This window comes from Podarcis vaucheri (genome assembly GCF_965113315.1).
Source record: "Podarcis vaucheri genome assembly, chromosome: 9".
NCBI lineage: Eukaryota > Metazoa > Chordata > Lepidosauria > Squamata > Lacertidae > Podarcis > Podarcis vaucheri.
Window position 1 is genome coordinate 62,032,837 of NC_138767.1, and position 27,387 is coordinate 62,060,223.

Sequence of the window (27,387 nt, forward strand, 5' to 3'; positions counted from 1 at the left end):
ATCTATCATCCATCTTCTGTTTGGCAAACACTTGTAGCTTAGTAAGATTGTCTTCCATGAACACAATCTTAACAGTGAGTCTGTAAGTGACTATGGAGGCCAATTCTCGATCCACACGTCCTTCCACAGTGGGGACATAGGTTTCTGGGCAGGAGTTGATCATGGTGAGGGTTTGCCAAGTGTACCTTCCTCTTAGCACATTTCTCCATCATACTTCCCACCATTATCACTGAGTGAAAGAGTGGAGAATGTTTGAGGACTGGCAGAGTGGGAGACTATGTAATTGTAAAATTAGTGAAATGTATAAATTTGAAAATTATAAATAATAATTAATATATATATGTTTGGCAAATCAAGATGCAAATCAAGTTCCAAGACTCAAATAGCTTTCCCTGTTAGAAGTTATTTACTTGTGGTTAGTGCGCTGATCGTGCGCCTGTGACACGCTTGAGATGTTCCATGTCAATACAAGTTGAGGGGCGGTTGATTTGCATCCCTTACTGCTTTTATCTTCTCTGGCTATGGCTAAAAATGTAGCAGAAGATGGAAGTCACCCTAATTGCAAGAGCTTTTAACCATAAGGTCATAAGAGCAGCATTCGAACACAGGAGCTTGGTTGGATCAAACCAAAGAACCATCTGGTGTCATGTCCTCTTTCCATTAGTGGTCAGCCAGGTGACTCTAGGAAGCCCTCAAACACAACACAAATACAACTGCTCTCTCCCACCAGTATATATTTGCAAGCATTTGCTATGCATTTGCTATGGCTTCGGTCCAGTATATCTGAAGGAGCGTCTCCACCCCCATTGTTCTACCCGGACACTGAGTTCCAGCGCTGAAGGCCTTCTGGCGGTTCCCTTACTGAGAGAAGCCAAGTTACAGGGAACCAGGCAGAGGGCCTTCTTGGTAGTGGCACCCGCCCTGTGGAATGCCCTCCCACCAGATGTCAAAGAGAACAACAACTACCAGACTTTTAGAATACATCTGAAGGCAGCCCTGTTTAGGGAAGCTTTTAACGTTTGATGCATTACTGTATTTTAATATTTTGTTGGAAGCCGCCCAGAGTGGCTGGGGAAGCCCAGCCAGATGGGCGAGGTATAAATTCTTCTTCTTCTTCTTCTTCTTCTTCTTCTTCTTCTTCTTCTTCTTCTTCGGTAAGGCAGCTTTACCTGCAGCAATTGTATGTTGATTGCCCTCTTAGAAGACAAAGTCCAGCAACTGGAGGAACGTGTAGCTACGCTCCAAAGAATTAGAGAGCTGGAGGTCTTCTTGGAAGCAACAGAGCACACCGTCTCCACCAAGGAGGAGACAGGGGACTCCCCTGAGAAGGAGGTTAGTTCACCAACACAGGAGCCAGATATATGGAGAAACATGACTCAAAGAAGTAGGAGGCCCAGGGTTCGCTCTGATTGTTTAGAAATACATAATCGCTTTGAAGTCCTCTCCCCTAGCATGGAAGACGAAGAACAGACTCCATTTGAGGATCTCTCCCTCATTACAGTCGATCAGGTATATGAAGACGAGCAGCAAAGTCAGTCCTCAGGGAATGTGCAGGCGACCTTGGAACGGACAGCTCACGGAAGAACCCCGACCAAACCTAAGAGGAGGCGTGTAGTGGTGATAGGGGATTCCCTACTGAGGGGAACAGAAACAGTGATCTGTGGGCCTGACAAGATGTCTCGGGAGGTGTGCTGTCTCCCCAGGGCTAAGATCCAAGATGTAACTGAACGACTGCAAGGAATCATAAAACCCACTGACAAATACCCCTTCCTCTTGGTTCATGTGGGAACCAATGACACTGCAAGCAATAGCCTCCAGAAGATCAAAAGAGACTACGAGGCTCTGGGCAGGAAATTGAAGCAATTAAATGCACAAATTGTCATCTCATCTGTCCTCCCAGTTGAACAACGTGGCCCAGGGAGAGAGGGGAAAATAGTGGAAGTGAACAGCTGGCTTTGCAAATGGTATAAACAGGAACAGTTTGGATTCTTAGATCACGGACTGCAGTTTCTTGAAGATGGACTTCTGGCAAGCGATGGGCTGCACCTCACAACAGTTGGGAGAAATGTTTTTTGCCAAAAATCTCAAAAACCTCATCAGGAGGGCTTTAAATTGACTAATGTGGGGGAGGGAGACAGTGCTCCTGAAGGTAGGAGTCTATCAATTGATGAAGATGATCATCCAAATGTCATAGACCAAATGGAGCAAACAGCACGCAGACCTAGTGGTGGGAGGAAAAAATCCTTAAATAAGAGACACGGGGGAATGATTAATGGACTTCAATGTCTGTACACTAATGCGCAAAGCATGGGAAATAAACAAGATGAGGTTGAGCTCTTGGTACAGCAAACTAAATATGACATAATAGGCATCACTGAAACCTGGTGGGATAAGTCCCACGATTGGAATGTAATAATGGAGGGATACAATCTATTTCAGAGAAACAGACCAGACAAGAAAGGAGGAGGAGTGGCATTATATGTCAGGGATGTGTATACCTGTGAAGAGATCCAAGATTTAGAACCTCAAAGCCAAAGTGAGAGCATTTGGGTCAAAATTAAGGGAGAGAAGAATAACAGAGACCTCATTGTGGGAGTTTACTATAGATCCCCAAGCCAAACGGAGGACATAGATGATGCCTTCCTGGAACAGATGGCCAAGCATGCAAAAGGAAGGGAGATAGTAGTAATGGGGGACTTCAATTACCCGGATATTTGTTGGATGTCAAACTCAGCCAAGAGCATAAGGTCAAACAGATTCCTCACTGGCCATGCAGACAACTTCATTGTCCAGAAAGTGGGAGAAGCAACAAGAGGAACAGCCATTTTAGATCTGGTCCTAACCAATGTTGATGACCTGGTTAGTGGGGTAGAAGTGGAAGGATCATTAGGCGCGAGTGATCATGCTCTTCTGAAGTTTACTATACAGCGGAAAGGAGCAGCCAAGCATACTAGGACTCAATTTCTTGACTTTAAGAAAGCCGACTTCATAAAACTTAGGGAAGTGCTGGGTGAGATCCCATGGACAGTAATACTAAAAGGAAAGGGAGTTCATGATGGCTGGGAGTTTGTTAAGAGGGAGATAGTAAAAGCACAACTTCAGGCAATACCAATGAGACGGAAACATGGAAGGTGCCTAAAGAAGCCAGGGTGGCTATCTAAAGAACTTTTAACTGAATTAAGATTTAAAAAGGATGTGTACAAAAAATGGAAAAGGGGGGAAACCACCAAAGAGGAATTCAAACAAATAGCCAGCACATGTCAGAAAAGCTAAAGCACAGAATGAACTCAGGCTTGCTAGAGAGGTTAAAAGCAACAAAAAAGGCTTTTATGGGTATGTTCGTAGCAAAAGAAAGAACAAAGAAACAGTGGGGTCACTCAGAGGAGAAGATGGTGAAATTCAAACTGGGGACACAGAAAGGGCTGAACTCCTCAATGCCTTCTTTGACTCAGTCTTCTCCGATAAAGAAAACAATGCCCGACCTGAAGAATTTGGAGCAAATGATTCAGCAGAGGAAACACAGTCCAGAATAACTAAGGAGATAGTACAAGAATACTTGGCTAGTTTAGATGTATTCAAGTCTCCAGGGCCAGATGAACTGCATCCAAGAGTATTAAAAGAACTGGCAGGTGTGATCTCAGAACCACTGGCAGTCATCTTTGAGAATTCCTGGAGAACAGGCGAAGTCCCGGCAGAATGGAGGAGGGCAAATGTTGTCCCTATTTTCAAAAAGGGGAAAAGAGAGGACCCAAATAATTATCGCCCAGTCAGTCTGACATCAATACCAGGGAAGATTCTGGAGCAGATCATTAAGCAAACAGTCTGTGAGCACCTAGAAAGGAATGCTGTGGTCACCAATAGTCAGCATGGATTTCTGAAAGATAAGTCATGTCAGACTAACCTGATCTCGTTTTTGACAGAATTACAAGCCTGGTAGATGAAGGGAACGCAGTGGATGTAGCCTACCTTGATTTCAGCAAGGCATTCGACAAGGTGCCCCATGATATTCTTGTAAAGAAGCTGGTAAAATGCGGTCTTGACTATGCTACCACTCAGTGGATTTGTAACTGGCTGACTGATCGAACACAAAGGGTGCTCATCAATGGTTCCTCTTCATCCTGGAGAAGAGTGACTAGTGGGGTGCCACAGGGTTCTGTCTTGGGCCCGGTCTTATTCAACATCTTTATCAACAACTTGGATGATGGACTCAAGGGCATCCTGATCAAATTTGCAGATGACACCAAACTGGGAGGGGTGGCTAACACCCCAGAGGACAGGATCACACTTCAAAATGACCTTGACAGATTAGAGAACTGGGCCAAAACAAACAAGATGAACTTTAACAGGGAGAAATGTAAAGTATTGCACTTGGGCAAAAAAAATGAGAGGCACAAATACAAGATGGGTGACACCTGGCTTGAGAGCAGTACATGTGAGAAGGATCTAGGAGTCTTGGTTGACCACAAACTTGACATGAGCCAACAGTGTGACGCGGCAGCTAAAAAAGCCAATGCAATTCTGGGCTGCATCAATAGGAGTATAGCATCTAGATCAAGGGAAGTAATAGTACCACTGTATTCTGCTCTGGTCAGACCTCACCTGGAGTACTGTGTCCAGTTCTGGACACCACAGTTCAAGAAGGACACTGACAAACTGGAACGTGTCCAGAGGAGGGCAACCAAAATGGTCAAAGGTCTGGAAATGATGCCTTATGAGGAACGGCTAAGGGAGCTGGGCATGTTTAGCCTGGAGAAGAGGAGGTTAAGGGGTGATATGATAGCCATGTTCAAATATATAAAAGGATGTCATATAGAGGAGGGATAAAGGTTGTTTTCTGCTGCTCCAGAGAAGCGACACAGAGCAATGGATCCAAACTACAAGAAAGAAGATTCCACCTAAACATTAGGAAGAACTTCCTGACAGTAAGAGCTGTTCGCCAGTGGAATTTGCTGCCAAGGAGTGTGGTGGAGTCTCCTACTTTGGAGGTCTTTAAGCAGAGGCTTGACAACCATATGTCAGGAGTGCTCTGATGGTGTTTCCTGCTTGGCAGGGGGTTGGACTCGATGGCCCTTGTGGTCTCTTCCAACTCTACGATTCTATGTAAGCTTCAGTTAGCTAGTAGCCATTGAAAGACCTGTCCACATGCATTTATCTTATCTGTGAGATAAAATGTATTAAAATCTATTAAAACCATACAGATGGTTACAATGAAAACAGCAAAGCACCAGCCCTTTCATTAAAAGCAGTCGGTTCCCAAAAGCCGGTTGAAACAGAAAAGTTTCCACCTGTCGGTCAAAGAGCAGCAAGGAGAGACCCAGCCTGGCTTCTCCAGGGAGGGAGTGGCAAAGTCTGGCAGCTGCCACTGAAAAGGCCCCCTCTCAGACTGAAGTTCACAGGTGTCAAAAAAGGTTATTTATGTATGCCACTATGGCTGCCCGTATTTTGTTAGCCCAAAAATGGAAAATGAGCGAGGTCCCAACCAAAGAAGAATGGCAACTTAAGTTGACAAAATAGGCACAACTTGCAGACTTAACATATAGAATAAGAGAACAAGAACATATGTCTAAAGAAGATTAAAAAACGTTTATTGAATATATGGGAAATAATTGTGTACCGATGAAAACACTGGCAGCATTAAGATAAATTCAACAGTGTAAACAAGTTTTGATGGATGCAATAATGGAATACTGTATGGTATTGTTTTTGTAAAATGTGCAGGGATTTATGATATGTAAAATGAACCATGGAAAGAGAAGAAGGGAAGTCACTGATATCTTAAGGATGTAAAATGAGTGTTTTAAATTGTAAAACAGAAAATTGTATGAGGGATTACAGATTTTCAGATAGCTTGGACCTAAGCTATGTAGGACTTTATAGGTCATGATCAGGCAATTGTGCCCAGAAACATACAGGTGAACAAACCAAACAAGAAAAAGTAGCAGTATGTGAAGATGCAAATAAAATTAGCTTGGAAATATTTCACCGGAGACCTTATTGCATCAGCACTGTGAGGAAGTGGAGCAATTTGGACTATCACCTTCCTGTCTCCTTCCTCTGAACGGTTACTTCTGTTTTCCTCTAAGTTCTCATGTTCTTTTAAGCATTGACTGATAAGCAACTAATTAAGTCCCACATTCAAGCAGTTTAAACGGAATCAAGCCGATGTGGAGAAAAGCTCTTGAGTTCATCTCTGATGGAAGAACAGGAGACCAAATTATGGAGTTGTCTTCCTTTAAAATCAATCTCGCCAAGAAACAAGGAGTTAACGTTAATACACAAATGGTCTATGACACCTTGTAAGCCGTCAGATATCTCTTTCTCGTTGAGATACTGGTGGGGTTTCAGTGGAGACTTGCCTCCATCTTTGGTGGCAATATGGAAAGGCCCAAACTTTCTGGATTGAAGTATTTCAGGAAATCAGTAAAATTATAGGCAAAGAGCTTTCCCCATCTCCCCAGCTAGCTCTGCTTAACTATTTTGAAGATGAAAACTACACCCTACACTGCAAAGAGTTAGTGTCATAACTACCAAAAGTGGCAAGAGCGATTATGGCTAGACATTGGTGAACGTACAAACTTGGTATACCAAAGTGTAGGAAATATCCCTTCTGGAAAAAATTAACTTATAAACTCCAAGTGGCTAGGGGACAAAGCAAGGACAATTTTGCATTGATATTGTACTATCTTATTGCTTTTGTTAACAATGAAACATGCAATATCCCCCCCCCCCCCGGATTTTAAATGGAAATGGTTAGTCTCCTAATTGAGCATACAAACCACATTTTACCTTTCATTCTGCATCCCCGTGCTTTGCAAATACAATGAATGCCTTTATGTACATATTTCTTAAGTTTCTTATTTAAAAGCAAATTAATCTTGTGTTGCGGTCCTGACAGATTTTCCTCTTCCGCTCCTTCCTCCACCCCTTGATTTCTCGGATCTCTTGACAATGTTCTGTCGCTCTTTACTGTTTTGAATTGAAAACCGAATAAAAACGTCTTTTTTGAAAAACTAGCTAGCCTCCCCAACAATACGTGGATTCCAAAAATCGCCTTTTTGCCAGGGGCAAGTCTCTGGGTCTGGCTGAATGTTCTTTAAAAGCTCCACGTTGAGCTGCTCATCTCCCGATTTTATATTTATGTATGTATGTATATATATATATACACACACACAGCACAATTGACGAGGGGGGTATTTCTGAAAGGTGGTGCTTTGTCCTGGATCTTAGACAAGTCAATCTAAAAATTGTGTTGTTTTGCCGTTTTGGGTAAAACAACTTTTGGGGTGACCCAGTTTTGAAATACGGCAACCCTACCCTGAGGACCCCAAGTTTGTGAGGTTAAAACAGGCTTTTTATACAGAATCCAAATCTCTTTCTGGTCTTCCCTCTCCCCCAATTTATTGTTCTTCACCAGTAACATCTGGTTATAAAGCAGGAGGGGAAAGCACTTGTTAGTTCTTGGAACAACCAGCAGAAACTGAGAAGTGCTACTTCACTGATGGTTTTTCAGAGAAACTGTATACTAGTTCTCTCTTTGAGTGCTAAACCTGTTTCTGGGGTGTACCATTGCAGGTGAGATGGGCATCGTACGGCAAACTTCTCTATTTAAAACTCACCATTGACGTAGAAAACTTGCACGCCAAGGAGATCACGAATTTAGAACCCTTTCCCTCAACTTCAAGTTTACTCTGTGGAGGGTTGTTTATTTTTGGTATGGTGATACATCGACCCCACAATTTTTTTCCACCACTTACAATCTGAGCTAGCGTAGCCCAGACCTTGGTTTGGTATCTCAGTTAAGAACCAGGCGTCTCTCTCTGAAAATCAGGTTGTTCCACAGTTTACGAAGACAGGTTATTCGTGTGTTAAGGTTATATCTCATTAATTTCCTTAAATGGGAGTGGGGAGCTCCCACGCCAAACTTCAGTTTCATTTTGGCTCAAACACCTGATGACGAAGAATTCTTAAAACGAATGTGTATTTATTAAACTGGATTTTATTTGAAATTATTCACGTAAGAAATTTTATGTGCTAACAACCAAACATTACAAAAAAAAGATAGGAAACCAGAAGAGCTTTATACACCTTAAAAAAATGAACAGGCAAGAAATCTACTTACATACTGGCCATATTTTTGTGACACAATACTGGATCTTTCATCGTACTTTTTTATTATAGTAGAGTAGTATAATCCCGGTCAGTAGTTGAGAGTTGAACTTTTTTTCCACTTTTGAAAAGAGCAAGATTTTCTCCATGTAAACATTTCCCACCATCCTCACACACAAGTTTACATGGGAAAACGTTTGTCATCTCAGATATGACTCACAGCAGTTTACACAGTTGTCATGGCCAGGAAAGAGTGCTGCTGGGATCACAGGAAGGGCATCTATGCGATCACCTGTTTCGCATGTTCATCCTTGCAAAATGTAGTAAATACATGTATGCGAATATATAGCATGTGTGCTAGCCTTTAACGTTTCACCACAGCAAGCTGAAGTTTACGTAAAGTCCATATAGTTAAGGGATGTTACATTCTTTTTCAAGAAATGAAGAAAGGATAAGCAATGTTTTGAAACCTGAACTGCACATACGAGCTTAATATCAATTATAATCAAAATATCTATCTGTTGAAAATATTTGACACTGGGAAGGCTATCATTTCCATAGGCACTTTCACAGAAACCACTGCCCTGAGTAAATTTAAATCTCTTTTCAATAAAACATTTAGAGTACAATTTTTGCAGCGTAAGCAATGACCCTAATTGATATAAGCATATGCTCATGACATCTTCTTTGGAGGCTAATTTAAGACGTTAATAATAAAAAAAATGGGTACCCAGAAATTATGATTCTTCCTCATCTTAAGACATTTGACTTTTTAAGAAATTAAGCATGGTGAAAATATCAAAACAAAAAAAAACCCAATTATGAACGTTGTACTGAGACATTGAAAAGAACACATTTCCCTTAGGTATCCTTACAGGTATTTTCAGGTTTAGTCTTAATTTCTTCAGTTGTATTTTTTTCCCTAAGAAAATATAGAAGTTATTCACAGTTATTTTTAAATAATCTACTAAAGTGTAGAAGGGAACGGGAGGCTATAATCCAGCAGCCACTTCTACTTGGCAGGTTCTATCGAAAGGAGTGAAATTTTTACAATGTCACAATGGCTTGGATCCAAAGTTCCTGCGAGAAGAACTCCGTTCATGAAAAGAGGACAAAAATAGATCAGCATCTGAAAAGATAAATCTGCCATCGCATTAAGAGAAACTACCTTGGGACCGTTCACATAAATGGTGGGTAGCTCTTCCACGTGTGTCGTTACCCCTTCTTGTGTGATCAACACTATGCATCTGCTCAGGCTAGTTGGACATGGAGTGAAGATCCCAGAGTCAATAGTGGTTTCCCCATGATTTGTACATGAAGCAAAACATGCATGCATGTCCTTGCCATACAGACATATCTGTACAATGGTAATAGTGAAGCATCCCTTATTTGCATTAGGTTCCTGAATAAGTATTTTGATGAACACACCCATTCTGGTACACAGGAAGGTGAAAAGTCTGAAAAAGCCAATTATTTCAATGGGAGAAGCAGTAGTAGTTTCTTTGGCTATAGGGCAGCCCACATAAAAAGGGGAGGGGGAATCTAGCCACCAAGCAACTCACATATTTAAAAGTGCTTGATTTATAAAAATAGAAGAAAAAGGTTTTGTTTTTCTCCCATAATGACATACACCCCTAAGCAAAAAAAAAAAAGGCAGTTTGGATTTCTATACCAGGCACTCCTTCCATCATCATTCTTTTCCTCCAGATTCAAAAGCTATCTTCTAAAATTCATTAAGCTTAGAAATCAATGTAGTAGGAAATTCTGAAGCTCTGATCCAGGTGGTAAGTCCTGTAAATAACATACTAAGGACTGGATGAGTTTCCTTTCTCCCTGCAATGTGCAGGAATCTGTTCCCACTCAAAGATTTTGAAAGGATCATAGTTAACTGCAGGTTGCAAATTTTCAATAGTTGGACATGCACTAAAATGTCCCAATTTAACTGGTGTCCATAACATATGTATGCAAATTCTGTTGCATTATATGTCAAAGAAACTGGCTGCTTCAAAATTCTACTGAAATGGCACCTTTAAGATATGAAGGGTTGTACAAATTGTATTTTCTCCCCTGATGGAAAGCACTTAAGAGGCTTCCATCAGTGGCATGGAGAGGGAGGTAATTGCCATATATTCTTCCTCCCCCATACAGACTATTGTGCCCTTCCAATCTGCTCCAGAGGCTAGGGAGAACCTTCAGATCAGCACAGGAGATGGCACTACAGGAGGGAAGGGGGAACATGGCAAAAATTGCCACCTCCCTCCTTCCACTGATGGAAGTCCCCATCAGTGGAAGGACTTGAAATATTTCACACTCACCTATTTACACAACGGCTCACATGTAATCCTCAATTGTTTTAAAAGCTCCATAATTATAAAACAATTTTAAAGAGCACTTGCATGTCCACGCTGAAAGACATGTATACATTATTTGCATATTCTTGAAAATAAATGTCACCTATCAGTTTTTAAAATATTTCTATATGTATTAATTTGTTTGGCTACAGAGGCACTGAATATCATGGGAGATGTCATTCAGTTTGCAACTAGGATCATCCAGTTTTGATATTAAAATATGTTTAAAAAATACCTTGAGTTGCTTGCTTATTCTCAGCCATGAATTAACATTTAAAAATCCACACAAAATATACTATCAATAACGATGATACATTTTCAAATGAAACTGCATCCCTGTAAGAGAGATATGCATGCACACATTGCTGTACTTCCCGATCTGAAGGAAACCATGTATGTTTTAACAGCAGCAGTAGGAACATGAGAATGTCAGTAGATGTAGCTCCCTCCATCAGTACTGCAATGGTAGTAGCTGCCATTGATAAATGCTTTATCCAGTATTGACGTTAATGGCACACGGGCTTGCTCAAAGCTGGCAAACCCTTACATGGCGTCAATTTGCTGGTGTCTTCTCTAATAGACCATATGTAATTTTTATACAGATAGGATGGAGTCTATGAAGATTCCTTACATTTTCTCCCACCACAAAGAATATGGAAATGCCGACCCCGATCCAGAGACTTTAGTCACACATTCAGGAGTTACAATGCACAAAAAGAGCTTCACTGCAGGTACCCTTGTACATTTCATTTCACACAGCAGCTCTCTGTACATATTCTCGTTGCACTCATGAGCCAGTGCACTTAATATTTTAAGCGAAAATGGAAGAATTGTTCCATCGGCGCAACAGCATTAGCGGGCTTTGTTATGCTGGCTCCCACTAGCACAAATATATAGCTGAATCCAGCTCTTTATACATCAGAAAAAACTGGGACTGCTAAAATTTTGTTGATTCTAGTGGCAACTGTATAAATAAGAGAGGAAATGCTTCCTCATTACTTACATAATGGTCAAGACCTTTATGTACCCATATCCTTTCACAAAAAAGCTCAACCATCTCATCAGGCAGTATTGTCAACACTTTCAATATATGAAGAGAGTTGAAGAGTTGGGACAATCTGAGCAGATAACTCACTGAGGTATGAGACGTTGTATTTCTCTTAAGTCCAGGGAAATGTTAACACCTAACATTTCCACTTCTCCCCAAGGAACATAAATAATTATTAGCTCATTACTTCAATCCACTGCATCATTTTCTCCCCCCAAATCTTTTAATTATTTTAAAGCATCTGAAGCAATCTTAGCTCCAAGTCTTAAAAGCATGTAAGCCTAATGTTGACAGAGCAGAGGTAGTCAATACGATATCCTCCAAATGTGGATTACAACTTCCATCAGCCCCAACCACCATGGCCAGTTGCCAGGAATGATGGGGAATGTAGTCCAAAATATCTGAAGGGTACTATGTTGGCTACCCCTCTTATACAGAACAAGGTAAGTGTTTTAAGAAGATAATGCTTGAGATATTTGTGGATGTTCTTTAAATCTTTAAATCTGAGAAGGACAGAGTGTTTCAAAATGGAGCCTTCCCTTTGAAAGTCCATTTCTTGTACAGAGGTTCTCTTCACATGGACTCCTTTTATATTAAGAGGCCAAAAAACTATTTCCCTTAAAAAGAAAAAAAAATCCATTCAATTTTGGCGAGGAAAACATCCTGACAAAAAACACACCTGCTAAAAACGTTAAAATATTTCCAGTAAAATATTGTTATTTAAAAGTAGCACAGGAACGGCATTATATTTTGAAGTTGTTTGTATGTCAATTATAGCAGCTTTTCCAGTCCTCTTGGTGACATCCTTTTACTTCAGCATGACTTTCAAGCAGCCTGGCTTTATTTCTGTGAACCTGTGAATCAGGATAATATTGTAAGCAGCCGTTTAAGGTTTGATTCAAACTGCAAGGGGTAGGAAAACAGACTTTAGCACCGTTCCACAAATGCTTGCATAAGAATCCGCACAGTGGTATGAGAGACAAATTCTACAGCACTTCTCATGCTCGTTTGTGCAAGGGCTTGTGCAGGTGGAAAGGTTTTTTAATCTCTCATACAATGCTCTAACATTACACAGCATTACATGACACTTTCACCATACAGAAGGGCAAGTTTGAAATTAAACCATATTTTTGGCTGGATGAAAGAAACCACCGTATTTTTCACTCTATAAGACGCACTTTTTCCCCCTCCAAAAATTAAGGGGAAATGTGTGTGCGTCTTATGGAGCAAATGCAGGCTCCTTGGCTTCAGCGATAGCCACGTGAAGCCTCCAAAGCCCAGAGGGAGCGCTCCCTCCGCGCTCCGGAAGCTACATGTTGATTTCGCTGAAGCCTGGAGAGCAAGATGAGTCGGTGTGCAGCGACCCCTCTCGCTCTCCAGGCTTCAGGGATAGCCGCCTGAAGCCTCCGGAGCGCAGCAGGACCTCCCGCTGCGCTCTGGAGGCTGCGGGTTCCTTTTGCTGAAGCCAGGACAGCAAGACTCTCCTGGCTTCAGTGAAAGGAACCTGAAGCTTTCGGAGGGCAGCGGGACTTCCCACTGCGCTCCAAAGGCTTCAGGGATAGCCGCCTGAAGCCTCTGGAGCGCAGCGGGAGTTTGCACTGCACTCCGGAGGCTTTGGGTTGCCTTCACTGAAGCCTGGAGAGCGAGAGGGGTTGGCGCACACCAATCCCTCTTGCTCTCCTGGCTCCCCTTCACTGGAGAGGCGCTGCACAGCTTTCCCTCTCTGCGCAGCGCCCCTTCAGAGAAGTGGGAGGAGAAATGGAAGGGGCTTCGTTTCTCCTGCCGCTTTGCTGAAGGGGCGCTGCGCAGAGAGGGAGAGATTTTTTTTTCTTGTTCTCCCCCTCTAAAACAAGGTGCATCCTATGGTCGAGTATGTCCTATAGAGCAAAAAATACGGTAATTTAAGAAATAATAAGCCTAACGAAGAGGTATAGCTTCAAATAAGCTTGCTCTCTGTGCCCAAAGATGCTCTGGAGCTTGTGAACTAAGAAGCAGCCTCCACCATCATGTCACATAACAAACCACTGATGGGAATTTAAAAATCAGATTGGGGCACAGCATGTGGAAGAGAGGTTCACTGTTCACAGAAGAAAAAATACCACTGCCATTGCCCAAGCCCCTGTGCATACCTAATGTTGCTCCCTGACCACCAAATGAAACAGCTTTTCTTTTAGACTTAAAAGTGAGGTGTTGAAAAGACAGAAACATGGCAGAGCACAAGGTGGGGTGTATTTGGGCTAGACCAGAGAGCTAAGGGAGTGAAAACAACTCGTTTTCTATTATTCCTGAATTCTCTCCCAGTTCCAGCCTTCCACTCTTGACTTCACCCATTACCCTTTCACTAGATTTAATGTAACTCAATCTCAAATCTCCTTCCTCACTTGATTCCGTGTTTACAACCATAGGCAAATAAAAAGAAAACCATCATTAACAGCCAGGACTGTCATTAGGAATGACCTAGGATCCTAGATAGGAGCTTCCTGCTGCACTCTGCAGACCTGGCAATAAGCCTTAGCCCACGATGTCTACTACGCTTTCTAGTGAAATAACCACCCGTTTTTAATTGGTTAAATGCAGATTGCAAGTTGTCAGTAACGGTAGGTTCAGCTCACCTGAACTTGTGGCTTGTGAGGTATTTCATAACTGCTGGTTTGATGCGAGCAACTCCTCCCTGGCTATGGTTTCCCTTTCCTGTGATCACGTAGAGATATGGCTTACCACCAGCCAGGTTGCATTCTGTTACACAAGAATAAGAATGGTCACAATATTCTCTCTTTATTAATTCCACATTCAACAGATTTAAAAAATTCTTTTAGAATATATCTAAAATCTTTCAATGTGGTAAATTTTGAAATACAAGGTAGCCTTAGACTACAGGTCCGTCTAGCCAAGTACTGTCTACCATAATTGGTAGCAGCTTGCTGGTATCTGTATCAGTACTACAACTCAAGAACCTTTTAACTAGATGCCAGGAATTTAACCTTAGTTAAACCAGGAACCAGAAAGAGGGCCTTCTCGGTGGTGGCTGAGGAGATTTCACCCCTCCGAAGCTGACAGTGGCGCCCACCCTGTGGAACCCTCTCCCATCAGATGTCAAGGAAATAAACAACTATCTGACTTTTAGAAGACATATGAAGGCAACCCTGTTTAGGGAAATTTTTAATGTTTGATGTTTTATCGTATTTTTAATATTCTGTTGGGAAACGTCCAGAGTAGCTGGGGAACCTCAGCCAGATGGGTAGGGTATGTATGTATGTATATACAGTGGTACCTCGGGTTACAGACACTTCAGGTTACAGACGTTTCAGGTTATAGACTCCACTAACCCAGAAATAGTACCTCGGGTTAAGAACTTTGCTTCAGGATGAGAACAAAAATCGTGTGGCGGCGACACAGCGGCAGCAGGAGGCCCCATTAGCTAAAGTAGTACCTCAGGTGAAGAACAGTTTCAGGTTAAGAATGGACCTCCAGAACGAATTAAGTGCTTAACCCGAGGTACCACTGTATGTATGTATGTATAAATAATAATATTAACTATTTATTATTATTATTATTATTATTATTATTATTATTATTATTAGCAAATTATATGTTCCGTCCATGAAGGCTAGCCCATCCACTAACATGGAAAGCAACACGTCCGTTTTAATACAGTGGTACCTCGGTTTTCGAACGTAATCCGTTCCAAAAGACCATTCAACTTCTAAAACATTCAAAAACCGAAGCCGCAAAGGGCGCTCTGCAAATTCAGTAGAGAAAATTCGAAAAAACTCAGCGGAAGCTGATTGACTTCCGAGGCTCATTCGAAAATGGAAGCATTTATTTCTGGGTTTTCGGCGTTCGGAAACCAAAACATTCGACTTCCAAGATGTTGCCCACATATACAAGTCCAGTGTAATCTCTGTAAACAAAGACGTGTTCTTGTACCTTCTGTTTTCTCCTGCAATACTCTACCCAGGTGAGCCAAAGCTTCATCCACATGAAGACCATGTAGGTCCAACAGGTTTTCAGGAAGCTTCAAGGCATTCACTTTCTCAAAGATTTGCATGGCAGCATCGCGGTTGGCTTCTTTCATCTTCTCCTCGTGAAGGCGACCCTTGATGCAAACACACATCTACTGTAAACATCATGAGGAGCGACCTAAGTACAGCACTGGATATCAGGATTCAAAACAGCACTATAGGCAGGGAGTCGTAATGTCTCAGAACAGCGACATGTGCATTTAGACTTAACTTGTCAAAAGTAGGTCAAGTAAGGCCTGATCAGGTGGGTTTCAGGAAGATGTAAGTCACAATGAGACTGTGTGACATGAGCAGAGATCATAAAGGTAGGAAGAAAAAGAGAGAGGAAGTCAACTTTGTGCTCCCTGACTGTGTGCATATATACAACTGGTAAAAAAACAACTCAGTCTGCCTTAGCATGCTAAGAGAATCAACTGAAGGTTTCAGTACGGCAATTATGGTTTAAAACACTATCCCAGCTGTAGAAGTACACAATACATGCTGGGGTCCAAAAAACTATGCAAGTAGCTCCATGGCTATTTTGAAATGCAAGGACATTCAATAGTAATTTGTGATATGGCCTGTTACTCAATAAGCAAAAAGTCAGAGTTTCTATTGTCAATGACCAAACACTCATTTGCATGCAATGTAGCACTTTGAATTCCAGCCATTGTTAGTGAATAAGCTCTTCCATTGTCGTCTTATATTCTAATCCAACAGCACTTGGAAAGCCGTGAGTTGCTTGTTTCTGAATTAAAATGCCATGTCCACATATTTCCAATTTATTTCAAAATAAATGTTTCTGACCTTTTTTTTTTTTTGGGGGGGGGGGGATATTTCAGCACACAGTCCACTAGTTCTGCTATTGGAGATTCAAAAAGAGCATTGACACTTGCTTATGTGGTGGTTATCAGTGCAAACACCAAAAACTTACATGATTACGAATGGCCAACATTTCCAGTAAAGAAGGCAAAAATTGCAGAACTGATTGATTAAGACAAATTTACCCTTTGAACATAAAATGCTGCTACAGACTTCATTCCCATGCGATACGCCTCCCCAGCTTTTCTCAGGCACTCTTGCTTGTGCTGTTGGTGAAGAAAAGCTTCGGCCCTGAAATCATCATATCCTGGATATTCAAAGTCTTGAAACGCCTTTGCACCAAGAATGTCTTCTGGGTCCTTGCACTTTCTGGCCTATAATTCATAAGTGTTACACTTAGGACATGGTCCAAGGCTTATTAAAGTAAGACACCTCCACCAAAGACATTTTCTATCTGCTCAGTTCAAAACAAGAAGCAATCATATATACTCCTACTGACACTGACTTTTATTTACTATTTATGAAGTCCTTTCCCTAAAATGTTAAAAATGCTGAGGACCCATATTTCACTATAACAGCATCCTATTTAAATGCATTTGCAACAAATGTACAAAATGGTCATTACCTTTCTCTCTCGTGTCTTTAAAGCACTCCAAGAAGAGAGTATGGCACCCTGGGCAGTTTCTCTGGCTACAACTGTCTTTACTGGATCTGACTCTAGAACGCTGTTCAAAAACTGGACGGTTTGCTCCAAAGAATAACTGAGATAAAAAAAAGAAGCAGCAGCCAGTGAATGATTCAAGACATATCACAGAACAGCAGAACTTTATTAATTAACAGGAAAGGAAAAAGCAAGACACACGCGCGCACACACAAGAAAGAGAGAGAAGCTTGCATTCTAAAACCTGATCTTTAATTTCTCAAATCAAATTCTAGCACCAGGCAAGTCTCCCGGGGAAAGAATTCCAGAGCCAGAACATCACAACAAAGAAGGTTCTGTCTCTGGTCACTACTGGCCTTATCTCAGGCAACAGGAAGATCTGGAGAAAAGCCTTCAAGGGTAGTCTTGAAGAGACTTGTGCAGTATAAAGCAATTCAAAAGGTATTCAGATCCAAGCCATTTAGTTCTTTGAATTTAGCAGCATCATATGAACAAGCAAGAGCTCACTTGTGGTCCTTGAAGATTTCCATTAAGACGTTCGGGTTAATAGCTGGGAATAACTCCAGGAGTTGCTTCTCTTTCAGTTTGGCAGCGCAGTCTTTTCTAGCCATGAAAGGAGAGCGTTTCTAATCCAGAAAACAAGTTTACATTAAATTATTAGAAAAGGCTTTGTAGAAAAATGGATCTAATAAAGAAAAAAGATTTCAAAATTACACAGTTTTCCACATTTTGGGGTGGTTGACAACCATTTTTTTTCCTCCTCTCTCCTGTGTGTTCCCAAACCTGCTCCCCTGGGTAGAGGCAACCTCCAGAGCAAATCACAGGGCAGGTTGGGGGGCAATGCAGAGGAAGAAGTATAGTAATTGTGCTACTTCTTCTCTCACAACATTGGATACCACCCTTTGTTATTGGTTCCAGATTATTTAGGGCTGGCAATACTATTTATAGGGAGACATTTTCTAGCTTCAGCCACCTTAAATTTAAATCATAAAAGGCTGCTTGCAAAACTGTATTGAAGAGACTGTTTGGTTTGGGAGATAAAGTATCACAATATGGTGGCTATAAGCTGAAGTTAATAAATTAGGGTAAATCAAGATGATTCATGGGGGATACTACTAAAAATCTCCGTTTCTAATTTAAATCTTAGCACCAATGTACATATTAACAGTCAAATTACCACTATGCCACACTTTTGGTCTTCAGGAGTACACAAAACAGGAATAAATGCATGAGAAGCAAAACCTTGCACATGGTGCTAAATGTGTCATTACAACTACATCCATTATTTTTATACTGTTGCCTATGTGAAGGGAGGGAGTAATTTTCATCATGACCAGGGGGCAGTGAGGAAAGATTTAACTCTTCCCTTCTGACTTGGGATTCTAACAGAAATTTCTCCCACGTTTTATACCTCAGAAAACAAGCTCCCATCGGTGCCAGTTTAATTCATTTATGCCCACCTCATTTTGAGAGTCAACTATACCAAGAAATTAAAAGTAAAGGCAGGTTTCTGGCTCTAAACTGGCTAAATCACATTTCAGCCCATCCTACTCTCTGTTTTAGCTTCACAAGCACAACAGAACCACATAGTTGTTGTACAGCACCACTTTCTATTTAATCCTCCCCTATCAGCTTAATACATCAACATCACTGGTGGAATGTTATCCTGGAGCAAGATGGCAGGGCCACCTTACAGATTTTATGTGCTGGAAAACAGTCACTTGCCACCCGCTCCCTGATGTAAACTAATAACCAGCTTTCTAGGCAGTGCAGCTGCATTGCAAGTGAAACTTTGTGAGTGTTTGCAAAGCGGTTACTGTTATAGCATAAGGAAGTGGTGGGTGGGCCAAGTCTGAGAACTGGAACAAGAGAATGAGAGGTCCATTATGCTGGGAGCCTAGTGGCCAATCCTATGCCGTGCTGCGTGCTTCAGCTCACAATGAGGGTGAAATATAGGAAACTCATACTGCTAAGGGGCAACATATGTGTAATCGTACCAGGTCCTCTTTTTCTTGTAAGGCAATTTCTTCGGACATTATTTCCCGGAGCGACACTTTCTGCGTCTGGACATTCCAGTGATCCATGAAAGGAAAAAACTCTGAAGCAGCTGAGTTTTCAGGTAGCGTATCTGTAGGCAGCCTTTCGGTCTTCTGTACTTGACAGTTTGTATGCGGAGAAAGAAGGCTGTCCAGCTCATCTAGACAGAATTGCTCAAACAGCATGGGATCTACAGAAGCAACAAAGCCGGAAGGTGATGAATTGTTTTAAAGGAACAGTTTCAAATACAGATAATCCAGATACATGTATTTTTTAATGCATTTTGAAAGGTGTCACTTGTATTAAGGCATAAATAAAAACAGACTGTTAAACACTATTTTATTTTACTGTGTTTTTCTAACTACGACACATGTATATTGATGGCACATTAGTATTTACTCCCTGCCTTACTCCATGTTGTGCCTGTGCACCTGAAAAAACATGGCTGATTTCACACTCCTCTGCTGGCTCCTACTCCTTTCGGGGAACTTAATTTCAAAAGCAGTGGCTTGAAGCACAGATTGTGGTTCTGAGGGTCTGAGAAGTAGATCACCCATAGGTAATTCCACACCTCTGGCCTCTCAGTTGCAAAGCTTCGTGGTTTGCTCAGTCCCTTTGTGTTCACATGCTGTTCTTTACAGCATTTTTACTACATAAAGTGGTACCTTGGGTTACATATGCTTCAGGTTACATATGCTTCAGGTTACAGACTCCGCTAACCCAGAAATAGTGCTTCAGGTTAAGAACTTTGCTTCAGGATGAGAACAGAAATCGTCCTCCGGCGGCGCGGCAGCAGCAGGAGGCCCCATTAGCTAAAGTGGTGCTTCAGGTTAAGAACAGTTTCAGGTTAAGTATGGACCTCCAGAACGAATTAAGTACTTAACCCAAGGTACCACTGGACATGCTCTTTCTTTTCACAAATAGGTAGTGCTTTAAAAAAAAAGTAACAACTAAATATATACATAGATAATTGTGCATCCCTATTTCAAATAAAATTTGCTGCACATATAAAAGGACAAGAAATAAATAAACCTTAATCTGAGTGTAGATGAGATAGACAGAGGGGCGGGGGAGAGTAAGAATAATATTGTCCAAGCTAGAGCTGTGCAAAGTCAAAAACAACACTCTGCTAGGTCCTGAAACCCTATCTCCTAAGGTGGTTGTATGATAAGATGGGATTACCCATATGACAACAAATGTGCTGCTATATTTATTTTACATAGAATAACTTTGAAGACTGAATAACTTTGCCATTCCTGCTGTATTTGTTACCATGTGGTGATCAGAATCTGGATGCAAATCTAAAAGGGCACCCAGTCTAAATAATGGAAGGCCCAGAGTGGTTAATTAGAACAACATAAGCTTACCTTCTTCAAGAAGCTTATGCAACTCCTCTTCTCTCCTCTGTCGCTTCTAAATTAAAACATTTTAAATTCAATTAATCATATAATTAAGTTTTAATGAATCTCCAATTAGGTTTTTTTTAAAAAGGATTAATAAAATTTGTTTGGACAACTGTACTCAGTTTACAACAGGTTCAGGTTGTATGCTTATCACTTCAAGCCCAGACCATTTGTTTATAAACATTTTACCATGTTTTTAAACTAAGTTTTTCTGCCTGTGTTATCTTGCGGCTGCATGAAAAGCACATGAATCAGACCTTTGACATGTTCCTCTTTAAAAAGTTAAAAAGTTAGTTGGTTCAAAATTTTTATTGTATGTTTAAGAACTTTTATTTGGAGTATATGTGACTCAGTGTAATCATGCCACTTATTTACATGCACTATAAATTCTGAGAAATATTTTAACAGGGGTCAGCTAATAAATAAATACCAGTGCTTTTTAATGCAAGCATAAGATGCCATAGACTTGTCTTTAGAAAGAAACTGACTTACTGTAATAGATGCTTTCCATTTTTCATGAATTTCTCTGGCTAAATTCAGATCGATATGAACCACATAATCTTCAGTAGTTAGAGATCCTTATTGAATAAAAAAGCTAGAGGTTAAAACACTGTACAAATTAAATGTAGTTCAGCCAAGCTTATTCTTAATCAAGTATCTTGGCTTTTTTGTAGGATAAAGCATCAGTTCCTGAAATAATTCAGAGAATCTGTCTCAAAACAGAGCAATATAACACCACTTTGAAACACAGCTTAATTTATAAACCACAATTCTAATGTGGAATAGGAAATAAATTAACTCAAAGGAGTATTTTTAAACAACAAAAAAATCAGTTTGACCAGGTCCAAATTTCACTAAGGAGGAGGACCCAAAGTGAGAATATGGAGATGATGAAGCTAATCAGACAGACAGACTTTGGACCAGTGATAGGGACCGTGTGGCCCCCCAGGCGTTGCCAGACTACACCTTCCCATTATTTCTGACAACTGGTCATGCTGGCTGGGACTAATGAAAGCTGGTATATTGTCTACAATGACTGACTTCCCAGGATTCTCTCTCAACCCAGGGTCTTTCCTAGGCCTACCTAGGACCTTCTGGATTCAAGGCAGAGCTCAATGCTCTACACTGAGCTACGATCTATCGCTTGTCTAGAAACTGGACTTAACAGGGGCACCTTAAATCTCTACCCTATTGGCATTCCCAAATGTAGACTTAATTAACTTTATGTAAGTTAATGGCTGCCATTCACTCATATGGTGGAAAACAGAGCAATGACTTGGAAGATTTTGCAAAATGAGTAAAAACTGCTGACCACTACCGAGTCTGACCACCACCAAGATACGGGTGAGTCTTTTTTCTAATATCTATCAACGGCTGTAGCTTCAAATAACCAATACTTTTGGGTTTTTTAACTCCTAGCATTTTTTTAAAAATCATGGTTTTATTACCTGAATCAACACCAACAGGTCCAAATATTTCACTTAATTGAATGGCTAGTTCAGGAGGTAAGACCAATTCTAGGGAATTTATATTCACAGATTTTGATACAGGTGTGGGGTTCACTAACTTGCTTTTATCTTGATTGGGTATTTTGTTTTCTTCATTTTTTGCTGCAATTAGAAACATTGGTTTACAATTCATTTTTTTATCCACCTCAAATTTGCTGTCCTTGCTTGCAGAGCCCTCTGTAAGTATTAGATGAGATGAGAGCTCTTCTATAATTGAACACTCTGAATGTTTCTCTGAAGATGTGTTTGATATTTCCATATCAAAAGTGGGTTTCAAAGTGTTAGGGCCTCCATTAAAATCATCAGCTATAGTCACAGGAACACTTAAGTCCACTTCAGTATGCAACACCTTGTTCGGCTGCTCATTTTCTGATATCATAACGGAGTTCATCTCTTTTGTATGTGTGGTATCTAAAAGTGGTTTCTCATTTCCTGATTCTTCGACATGAGTTCTTGGAGCAGACAGCATTAAATGTTTGTTTTCTGCTGTGGAAGCAGTTGAAAAGTTGTGTTCATCTTTAACGGTGGAAGTTTCATCGCCTCCATCAGCAACAGAGAGATTTGTTATTTCTGAATCCTGACTAATTCTAGAAGACACAGTTCCTTGAGTGGTTTCCTCGGAATCTCCAAGTCGTTCTCTATAACCAGCATTTTCATTAGAGTCAAGAGACTTGCCAGAAGGCTGAATTTGTGCTTCCTGCAAGGGTCCAACCTCATCATCTCTGCATAACTTCTCAGCAGAATCTAACAAGATCCCTGTAGCCCAATCAATGTCCCTGTTACATCTTTCATACAAGTCCTTCAGTGCATCAAATGAAACGGACTCAAAGAGTTTACACAAAATATTCAGATTCTCAGATACATCAATGTTGACAAGTTCACTTTCTTCCACATATGTGCTTTTCTCATAAGTTACTTTATAGGGTATTTTTTCTGAAGCAGTATGAATGGCTTTTGGTATGAATCCATCCAGTCTGCCATTTAATACTTTGGTATCTTCCGAAACAATAATTTTCCTTTCAAGCCTCCACAGGAGAGCAAAATCCTGGGGCTCCGTCTGCGAATACTTATTGGCCTCTGCCATGATGCATTCATCGGGTTTCTCTTCCAGCAAATTAGACAGACACAATTCTTCCTCTGGTTTACTGAGGGCCAAATTGTTGGTAAATGTTAGAGCTAATTTATGGTGCTTGCGTGCCCTTTTGTTCTGCACAGACTTTTTCTCACTAAGAGTTTCAGAACCAGAGATTTCAGGTGCCAAAAGACTTTCCTTCTTTGATGAGACAAGTAGCTCTCCAGCACCTGCAGATGTTGTAGGAAGTACTGTTACTGTGTTCAGAGTACTTTCGTTAATATTGCATTGACTACTTTTAATCTCTTCTGATTCACCAGTGTTTCTCTTGAGTATTCTTTTCATTTTGTGCTGTCTTTGCTCTAAAGAGTTTTGGACAGGCCAGTCTCCTACAATCAGCAGTTGTGATGCATCTTCTTCCGTATCATCAACAGACATACAGGCAGAGGGCTGTTTAATATCTTCCTGTTTACTCTGAGAAAGTGGCAGCTCTTCATGAATATTAACCGGATTTACCTTTTCATCTTCATCTAGAATTGCTAATGCATCAAAATTGGGTATGCTTAGACCTTTAGCCTCTTTGCCATTCTTTATAGTCAGTTTTTCTGACCTTCTAGCTCTTTTCACTCTCTGCCCCATAGTTTGTTCTATTGGCCAGTCTCCCACAAAATTTACTGTTTCTGGCCCTACCGGTTTATCGCAGCCTGAATCTGCCTTATTCATGTTTTTTGTCAGTCTTAACTCTGCTTCTGTTAGGACTTCAGCACACTGATTTGCTTCAACTTCAGCTATTATGTCCTTGTTATTGTACTTCTGAATATTTTCACTGAAATTTGACAATTCACTTTCCTCAGACTTTACCAAGTCCATCTTTTCAAGAGTAGAATCAATTTTGTCTGTCCTTGATGATGCATTGAGATCTATGTCTTCCAGAGAGACATTACATTTAGAAGTAGAGTCTTGAACCCAATGCTCCAGTTCTCTCTTTTTATTCGGGAGAGTCTGATTTTCCACTGTAACTTTCTGTGACTGATGCTTATCTTCCATACTTAATTCTATGCACTTCAAAGGTGAAGGAAAATGTTCCTTGTTTTTCCCATAATGAGGCAAATCTTCCTTCCTGTAAATCAAACAATGGATTTTTAAAATGGACCTTGAAAGGAAAAAATGCACCCCTTAATCATCTTTACTTCTGCTAAAGCATTTAAGTCATAACATCTTCTAATATATATCGAAGTATTTATATACATATTCCTAGAAAGATAGAAGGGCCAAGATAAAAAAAAAATCACAGACTTCTATTGAGTCAATACCTTCTCTTGGATGTAACTGGGATTATTATTAAGATGATAACTGGATGCTCAAGGGAAGGAGTCAAAATTGAAGATTATGGAGATATATAAAACCTGAAATTCCATGCTACTTCTGAAACTGAAAGTGTAATTATTCAGCACATTCTGTGATATAAGGTCTTAGTTAGACTCACAGACATTTGCTTTCACACTTTACAGATATAGATAGAATCATAGAGTTGGAAGGGACCCTGAGGATCATCTAGTCCAACCCCCTGCAGTGCAGGGAGATGCAGCTGCCCCACATGGGGATTGAACCTGCAACCTTGGCATTATCAGCATCATTAACTAACCAAGTAAACTGGCTTGAAGTTTTGTATTTCAATACTTTTGATACTTTAATTTTAATTTTGATACTTTAATTTTACCCTTCTCCCTTCTTGTGGTGAAGAACTTCCTCACAGGTGGCACTTTTCAATTCATCTGGGATTGAAGAATTCAAAATTGAATTAACAGTCAGGCAACGTTCATATCGTTCCAACATTCTTTTGATCGTCTCTTTTGATACGCCATGAATATTTCGCCTAAACATTAAAAAGAACAGAATATCTGAGAATGAATCTCACAGTAAAAGGCATTATTCCAACTTTTGTTGAAAACATTTGAGGCAACTATTAAACATTTAACTGAAGCTGTTTTCCGTGGTGTTACAATTTAAGGAGCAGGTACTGATAATTTTCCCAACAGCTGATGGTGCATAAACAAGCAAATAAAGGTTTGTGCAACATGAAAACCTACACTGCCATATCACGTTGCCTAAGTAATAAATAAATAAAAAGTAGTAAACAGGTAGAGTTCCAAACTGGGTAAAATAGATCTTGGCACCCTTTACTTTCAATTTCTACTTGACTATTTAGCAACAGCTTGCTAAATGTGGAAAAACCCACTGCTACAAATCATGACATTTTAAACCACTTTTCTTATAGCTTTGGAAATAATTAATGGCCAGAAAGAGTAGATTTTCCTGGGTATTTTTTTGCCCATGCCGACTTTAACTTTTAATAGCAATGGACCAGAGAAAGAAACAATAATCGAAATCTAAAAATTATAAAGGAAAAAGGAGAAACAAAATACAGTTATTAGGTACTACTTTGCTCGCCACTTATATATGGAAGATCATGTTGTCACAACATCCCACCTCCCTATCCTTAACCAATGAAGATAATGGGCTTGAATAATAGTATCTATTCTTGAGGCTCTTTAAAAGAATCTCTGTAGCTGACAGCCACAGAATATTCTTGAAACAACTGAAGCTTTACATGAACTAAAGGTACAATTCGCAAATGAATTAGTCCAAGTAATCACACAGGTTCTCTTGGAAGAAAAGAGAGAACAATTCATAGTATTGCAGCAATCCCTATAATTTGCATTTTGAGGTTCAATGAAAGCTGGTCTCACTCCTACTAGCTCATTTATCTGAAGATATTATTATTTCTTTTCAAATATGCTATAACAGAATCGTGAGGGGTTTTTTTTTTTACCTTTCAAGTTCTTTTGGTTTAAACTTCCACCAGGTATCCGGTTCACGAAATATAACCTTATATTTGTGTTCCTGGGACTGAATAAAAGTGTAAAAACGCTTGAGATACATCCCTCAGCAGGTTAAGAATACAGTTAAAAATGAACCAAGTCATAGTTCAGAACACATCTCACCCACCATCATTGCTGGTCACAAAGAACAAGATCTTCATCAAAACTGTACAACATAAGCACACATAATAAATGCCTCGTGCTTAGATAAGAGAGATAAGAGATAAGACTATAGATGTTATAGTTGTAATCCTAAACACACTTACTTGGGAGTAAGCCCTATTAAATTCAGTGGGACTTGCTTCTGAGTAAACATGCAGCTTTTCCAAATGACTAATATCTGGGCTCCATTAAATGATGCTTGCTCTTGCAATTGTACCCAGGCAGACTGAAAGTATGTTTTGAGCTCATGTTCTGCTTCTCCATCCTCACTGCATTGAGTGTGAAAGCATTAGGCCAACTCAATCTCCTCCCCCCCCCCCATCATCTCAACAGCCTATAGAGAGCATGAGCTCAAATACCTCCATGCTGTCTACAAATATGCAGAGAAAATGTTAATGAGCTTTTGGTTCAACAATAATAACTTATGGAATACTAACCAATGCAACATAAGGTTTCATTTCCCAAGCCTGTGTGTTTGTGTTGTCTATGATTATTGGAGTGATGCTTTTTTCAAATGCTTCTTTGGCTGAAAAACATACCAGTAATTATTTTTTTTAATGTATTAATAAAACCAGCATTTTTATGTTAACTCAGTTAAAAGAAAATTATAGAAAGCACTGCATAACCAGGACAAACCACTGCAGAAACACTCAAATACTCAAAGTTGTCATATGCACTAAAATATATGAACCTACGTTCAACTATTCAATATACAATACTAGCAATATGGCCAGAAGTATGACCAAAGTTTGTAATCATGGTGACATCAGGTGACTGACAGGTAGGCTGTCTTGTCGACCTGTCAAAGCAGCCTGTGTTATGAGGGAGAGCTCAGGATCTGGCCCTCTGGCCTATCCAACCCAGTTAGTTGTTGTTTAATATGTGCTTATAGGCAAGCACCAATCCTGGCACAAGAACTTCATTAAGTCTTCTCTATAGATTCCAATATTCTTAATCAACAATTGTTCAACTTCATCTAGCACATACCACGTTTCTGGTTCCACTCATGTGCGTCTGCTAAGCAATCAGCATTAAATTGGTACTGTCCATTTTTTTGGTAAAAATAATCATCCGTACTAAGAATGACACCACCAGGGTTATCCTCAAGCAAAGCCCTGCAAAAAAACAAAAAATGCTGAATCAATCATCTACCCTCCCTTCCCCACTCTTAATTTCTCTTTAATTGTGCACACATGATTTTGAGCCTCAGCTGGGAGAGAGGGGCATTGTGTAGCCATTCTAAATCAGGGCTTGTGCTATCTATGTGACACACGTTTTAACTTTAAAAAGTAGCTAAATCTTGGGGACGTGGGTGGCGCTGTGGGTTAAACCAC

General features: G+C 40.3%; 1 protein-coding gene and 1 long non-coding RNA gene across 7 annotated transcripts in view; one reads left to right on the top strand and one right to left on the bottom strand.

Annotated features, from left to right (window-relative positions):
- Positions 1-19,144, top strand: part of LOC309540931 — a 55,383-nt gene extending 36,239 nt beyond the window's left edge. Inside the window, exons 4-5 of one of the 2 annotated variants that reach the window (XR_014223532.1) lie at positions 17,265-17,430; positions 18,406-18,980. This is a non-coding gene — a long non-coding RNA (uncharacterized lncRNA). Of the gene's footprint in view, positions 1-17,264; positions 17,431-18,405; positions 18,981-19,008 lie in introns of those variants that run through there. The other variant, XR_014223533.1, reaches the window with a different exon arrangement.
- Positions 7,977-27,387, bottom strand: part of N4BP2 (NEDD4 binding protein 2) — a 28,886-nt gene continuing 9,475 nt past the window's right edge. For all 5 annotated transcript variants that reach the window (XM_082238000.1, XM_082238003.1, XM_082238001.1 and 2 more), the window contains 14 exons: positions 27,041-27,168; positions 26,491-26,579; positions 25,843-25,919; positions 24,730-24,885; positions 21,878-24,129; positions 20,922-21,007; positions 20,394-20,439; positions 18,987-19,216; positions 17,497-17,615; positions 16,954-17,089; positions 16,514-16,702; positions 15,433-15,601; positions 14,118-14,241; positions 7,977-12,359 (listed from right to left, as the gene is read on the bottom strand). In XM_082238000.1, coding sequence (XP_082094126.1) covers positions 12,314-12,359; positions 14,118-14,241; positions 15,433-15,601; positions 16,514-16,702; positions 16,954-17,089; positions 17,497-17,615; positions 18,987-19,216; positions 20,394-20,439; positions 20,922-21,007; positions 21,878-24,129; positions 24,730-24,885; positions 25,843-25,919; positions 26,491-26,579; positions 27,041-27,168 — 3,847 coding nt within the window. In that variant the 3' untranslated portion in view covers positions 7,977-12,313. The remainder of the gene's footprint in view (positions 12,360-14,117; positions 14,242-15,432; positions 15,602-16,513; positions 16,703-16,953; positions 17,090-17,496; positions 17,616-18,986; positions 19,217-20,393; positions 20,440-20,921; positions 21,008-21,877; positions 24,130-24,729; positions 24,886-25,842; positions 25,920-26,490; positions 26,580-27,040; positions 27,169-27,387) is intronic.